We start from the raw sequence: 6,000 nt of genomic DNA on the forward strand, positions 1-6,000 counted from the left end.
TTTTGCTTGTTCAAACATTAGAAATCTCAAATTCGTAAGTATTAAATTGCTTGTTTAAACTATTGTGATCGTACATACTTCCTATCAATTGAAAAAAAAAAATTATCCTAATCCCTTCCTTAGTGATCGGAATCAACAAGTGGTCGTCGTTTAATTAATTGGCGGAGAATAGGCGATACGGGACCGCGTCGCCGGGGATCCCTTTGGACGGCACTCCGTGCTTCTCGCAGTACTCCCATCGCCCTATTAATTCCACTCTCCTCTCCCCTCTTCTTCCAACTCAACGTTGAGTACATCCCTCTCTCTCTCTCTCTCTCTCTCTCTCTCTGTCTCTGTTCGATCTATATAGATCACATGGATAACACGTTCTTGTTCACTTCGGAGTCGGTGAACGAGGGCCACCCGGACAAAATCTGCGACCAGGTGTCGGACGCGATCTTGGACGCGTGCTTGGAGCAGGATCCGGAGAGCAAGGTGGCGTGCGAGACGTGCACCAAGACCAACATGGTGATGGTGTTCGGGGAGATCACCACCAAGGCCAAGGTCAACTACGAGAAGATCGTCCGCGACACCTGCCGCGCCATCGGCTTCGTCTCCGCCGACGTGGGACTCGACGCCGACCGCTGCAACGTGCTCGTCAACATCGAGGAGCAGAGCCCCGACATCGCGCAGGGGGTTCACGGCCACCTCACCAAGAAGCCCGAGGAGATCGGCGCCGGCGACCAGGGCCATATGTTCGGCTACGCCACAGACGAGACCCCCGAGCTGATGCCGCTCACCCACGTCCTCGCCACCAAGCTCGGCGCGCGCCTCACCGACGTCCGCAAGAACAAGACCTGCCCCTGGCTCCGGCCCGACGGGAAGACTCAGGTATTATAGTTATCATTAATTGATCGATCGATCGATCGGGTGGTAATTATATAGGAAACTGAACTGAGTTCGATGATGCAGGTGACGGTGGAGTACCGGAATGAAGGCGGCGCGATGGTGCCGGTCCGGGTCCACACCGTGCTCATCTCGACGCAGCACGACGAGACGGTGAACAACGAGAAGATCGCCGCCGACCTGAAGGAGCACGTGATCAAGCCGGTGATCCCGGCGCAGTACATCGACGACCGCACCATCTTCCACCTCAACCCCTCCGGTCGCTTCGTCATCGGCGGGCCCCACGGCGACGCGGGGCTGACCGGCCGCAAGATCATCATCGACACCTACGGCGGGTGGGGGGCCCACGGAGGCGGCGCCTTCTCCGGCAAGGACCCCACCAAGGTGGACCGCAGCGGCGCGTACGTCGTGCGCCAGGCGGCGAAGAGCGTGGTGGCGTCGGGGCTGGCGCGCCGCTGCCTCGTGCAGGTCTCCTACGCCATCGGGGTGCCGGAGCCGCTCTCGGTGTTCGTCGACACGTACAAGACGGGGAAGATAGCCGACCGGGAGATTCTGGCGCTGATCAAGGAGAGCTTCGACTTCCGACCTGGAATGATCGCCGTCAACCTCGACTTGAAGCGCGGCGGCAACATGAGGTACCAGAAGACGGCGGCCTACGGCCACTTCGGCCGCGACGACGCCGACTTCACCTGGGAGAAGGTCAAACTTCTCAAACCACATGCGTAATATAATTCGTACGTACGTACGTACCAAACGAAGCTAAGCATGCATGCTCCATGCAACGCTGCTTAATTCACCAAACCAACTATATATATATATATATATTATATTTATTAACTAATTAATTGTCGATCTATAGATATTATTTACATGTTTTGATTTTGACGATCGATGTACAACTTTGTTGGTCATTGTTGAGGGTATCGTATGATCGATAACAGAGTACAGATCAATCAATATAATTATATATATATTTTTCCAGAATTAACTTCTCAGCATGCTTGCGGTTGTTTAAGTGGCAGAACAGTTAATCTATGATAATTAAATGTAATGTGAAGAATGAAAATTTTAATTTATAAAATAGATTCCAAGAATAATAAGTATTTTAAATCTTACTGTCAGTGACGGCCTCGAGCTTCACTGATTGGGGGGACTCCATTATATTCCTGACGAGTTTCACAAAATTATTGGTAAACCAAAAATAAAGCAAATTGCATAAACGGAGAAAACAAGAAATTGTAAATAATTAATAAAACATAGTCAAAACCAAATAATTCATATAAAATAAGTTAGAATTTTGAAATTGAGAAGGTTCTTTAAAGTAACAAAATGTTAATTTTAGAATTTTTTAAAATTAAAATATTAAATTATAATTTTTGATATAATAATGCTCTATGTGTAGTAATTTTGATTAAATTAAATTGATTTATTTTAATACATTGTAGAGGGTATGTCTTAGCTATTACACGTCATAGTAGTTATAATATAACTACTATAATAATAATAATAAAATAAGAATATTTTCGAGATGAAAAATATGATGAAGTAATTTTTATGTTTTTTTTTTTTTTTTGAAAACGGATACCCTTTTAATGAAAAAGATAATAAGGGAGCTTCACACTTGATCCATAAAGTCTATCATATAGGTTTAACCACTTCAATCTCCAAGATTTCATAATAAACTCTGTGTACTTGATACAGATGATTAAGTATAAATGTTATACTTAAAATTGTATTATTAAAACCATTAAAATACCTAGATCAAAAAACTTATTTATAAGGAGAAACTATTATCCCATCAAAATTTACATTTAGAGGATGCTCAAACCGTAATTGAGCCTAAACAATTTAATTTGACAAATAAATTGATATGAATTTACAAATTAATTTTAAAATTATATATCTTGTGAAACATTTTATAGGGATACTTTGCATCGAAGGGTATAATGAAAGGAAAAAAAATAATTGAAGAACGAAAAAAAAGAGCATTTTGGTAAAAATAAAATAAAATGGGAGTGTTTTTTTGATAATTATTGAATTTCTTATATCTTGATAGAAATATAAGAAGTCAACGTTAGCAATTCTAACGTTTATAATTACAATTGCGCTTCAATTTTCATAAAGAAATTTTTATTTCCAATTGATTTTGTTGTTGTTAAGGATGAAATTCTTGTCATTGTAGTGGCCATAGAGGATTATTATTTTTAGCTTCAAGGCAAGCTTTTTCTTTCTAAAGGCTTTCAATTTTCATGAGAAGCGCACAGTCTAAAGATGTAAAAACATTCAGCTTTAGCTTCCTGCTGGGCTTGAATCTCAACTAGTTCTAATTACGGCATCGATGTGATCATCGACTTTCTGCTCTTGCTCTTGCTCTTTGATCGTTTGCTGGAGCTGGCTTAGAAATTTATCCTCAAGGGCAGATGAACAACGTAACTTATCTTTGAAGGGCACACTTTTGTTTGAAGCAACATGAAGATCTTCGTCAGATTCTGTATCATCTGAAAGTATTTATTCATAATTAATGATCCATGTCGATAGCTGATCCCGTCCGAGATCAAAGGATGGGCAAACTAGTCTCCCTTAAGGTCGGGTTCCTGTTGAGTCGTGTCCTGTCAAGTCACATTCTGGCCGAGTTGGGTTCCTGTTGATGGTGGCTGAAAGGATTCAAAAAGAGAGGTTAGAAGGGAGATCAAGATATATCTTGCTTTAGTCTCTCCGATACTCAAGTCAAATCTGGAGAGAAAAAGAGTTGGAGAAGAGAGTAAAAGAGTAAAATGGTGAGGTCTAATGAATCATCCATCCTTCCGTAACATTGTTATCTTATATAGGGAAGGAGGAGACGTGTAAAGTTCCTAACGAACATATCTCTGTAATTGGCACCACTACCCTCTCATCTCTTTCCTCGTTGCCCGCTCGTCATGGGTTACCCATGTACTCCGAATTACTGATATTTTTCCCAATTCCTTTGCACACATGTGCTTTGATTTTCTGAATCTGACATTCCCCAACAATAGAAGAAAATATCTATGATGATCAACTATACATTCCTCAAGTTGTTGATGATCAAAAGCCAAAAACTATGATGGAATTTGCATCACTAGAGGAAGTATTTTCGTTCTATAACCAATATGCGCAAGAAGCCAGATTTAGCGCAAGAATAAGCAATAGCAAGAAAAATAAGAGGACAAATGAAATTGTTTGAAAAATATTTATATGTTTTAAATAAGGACATACAGATGATCAACAGAATAAACAAGCAAAAGGTGATCAACGGAAAAAGGAAGGAGCATGCCGAATACTAATTGAGTTATTTGCATTTAAGAAAGAGAAGAATTTAGCTTTTTTTCTTTGATTATTGGAATGATTCAGATAACAAATTTAGTAGGTGTTTTTGAGCGGATCATGTATCAAGGAGGGTATATAGTATATTTAGTGATGTAATTGTATTTGATACAACAAATATAGGTTGATTTTTGTATCATTTGTAAGAGTTAATCATCATCATCAGACAATTATTTTTGGTAGTGACTTTCTGGGAGATGAGAAAAATAAGTCTTTTGTTTGACTGTTTAACAAGTTCATAGAAGTCATGTCTAAAGTTACACCAAACATGATCATCATTGATTAAGATCCTACTATGACGAAAGTCGAAAGTCACTGCATAAGTTTTCCTTTAAATATTGCATCGTTATTGATATTGTTTGTGGCACATATTGAATAAATTCCCAAGTAAATTACACCCTTTGACTTTTCATGACTACCATTAAAGCATAAAGAATGTCATTGAAAATTCTACAACACCTGATGAATTTAAGAAGTTATGAGAAGAGGTTATCAAATGTGCTAACTTTGAGAAAAATGATTAGTTGTAATTGATATATGGATTGCAACACAAGTGGGTGCCAACATATTTTAACCATGTATTTTGTGCTGAAATGTCAAATAATCAGAGCTCTGAAAGCTCATATTCATTTTTCAAGAGGTATGTCTCAAATAAGAACTCATTAATGGATTTTATCACCTGTTTAAATAGGAGCACCAAGGCACCAAAGATACAATGAGTTAGTTGTTGACCATATTAATATGAATGTACATCCCAAGAGTAAGACAAACTGGCTAATGAAAATTCAAATGATTAAGTTGTACATGAAAAAGAAATGAGTGGAGTTTCAAAGTGAAATGAGTAAAAGTCATGGTTATTATGTGCAACAAGCATCTATAAGAGTTGAGTTAGTGGTTTACCATGTGATGAATTTTCAAAGTTGTTATTCCTCCAAACCAAGGGTGCTCACGCATGACTATGTAACTGTAGGAAATTTAAGTTTGAGGGCATTCCATGCATGCATATGTTAACTTTTTTTCATATCCACTAAGTGTTTCAATTGCCTAATAAGTATATACTTAAACGATGAACACGAGATACAAAGGTTGGAGCAATATATGTTATGGGGGAGCTAAATTTCATCGATGATCCAGAAAGGTTTTTGATGTAAAGAAACTCAGGGTGTGTTTGGTTTGGGGTTATCGTTGATAACCTTGGTTATCCATCTAGGGTTATTAACAAAAATCTTGTTTAGTTTAGGTAATTAATGAATGATTCCCAAGTAATCTTGCATACCCGACACCATCAGCAAACGCCAACAATTCGGGAATCCAATATAGAATGTGATTATCTCATATTTTTGAGGGTTTTCTCTATTCTAGAGTTATTCAAAATCTAGTCGCGTCGATTGTCGTTGTTCCTTCACACGGAAGACTTGCCGACCCCCATTCCTTCCTACGGAAGGCTAGTCGGGGGGCCAACGGTGGCACCAGCTCATCAATTCTATGAATAGGATGGTCGACAAGTGGTGTCGACTCGACGTTGGAGTCTTTCATTTGTGTTGAAGGTCATCGGGGGTGGAGGTGGCAGGCAGCTCGTCGGAGGTGGCAGACGACTCACTGGAGGCTGAAGGTGACAGGCGGCTTGGCGGGCACAATTGTTTATTCGTGCGGAAGGCTCACCGGAGGGTGGAGGTGGCATGCGGCTCGTCGGAGGTGGCAAGTGACTCACTGAGAGTCGCAAGTGGCAAGCGACTCATCAGGGCCAGAGGTGGCAAGCGGTTGGCGGGCATA

At 40.5% G+C, this 6,000-nt stretch overlaps 1 protein-coding gene across 1 annotated transcript; it reads left to right on the top strand.

Moving 5' to 3' along the window:
* Positions 1-348: 348 nt before the first annotated feature.
* On the top strand, positions 349-1,611 carry LOC141814952 (S-adenosylmethionine synthase 2). Its single transcript, XM_074702912.1, has 2 exons — positions 349-870; positions 952-1,611. The coding sequence occupies exons 1-2, from the start codon at positions 355-357 to the stop codon at positions 1,609-1,611; spliced, it is 1,176 nt and encodes a 391-aa protein (XP_074559013.1). The 5' UTR covers positions 349-354.
* Positions 1,612-6,000: the final 4,389 nt, after the last annotated feature.

The sequence above is a fragment of the Curcuma longa genome, chromosome 21, assembly GCF_044706935.1.
Source record: "Curcuma longa cultivar G26 ecotype Majalengka, Jawa Barat chromosome 21, ITB_CL_G26_1.1, whole genome shotgun sequence".
NCBI classification, from domain to species: domain Eukaryota; kingdom Viridiplantae; phylum Streptophyta; class Magnoliopsida; order Zingiberales; family Zingiberaceae; genus Curcuma; species Curcuma longa.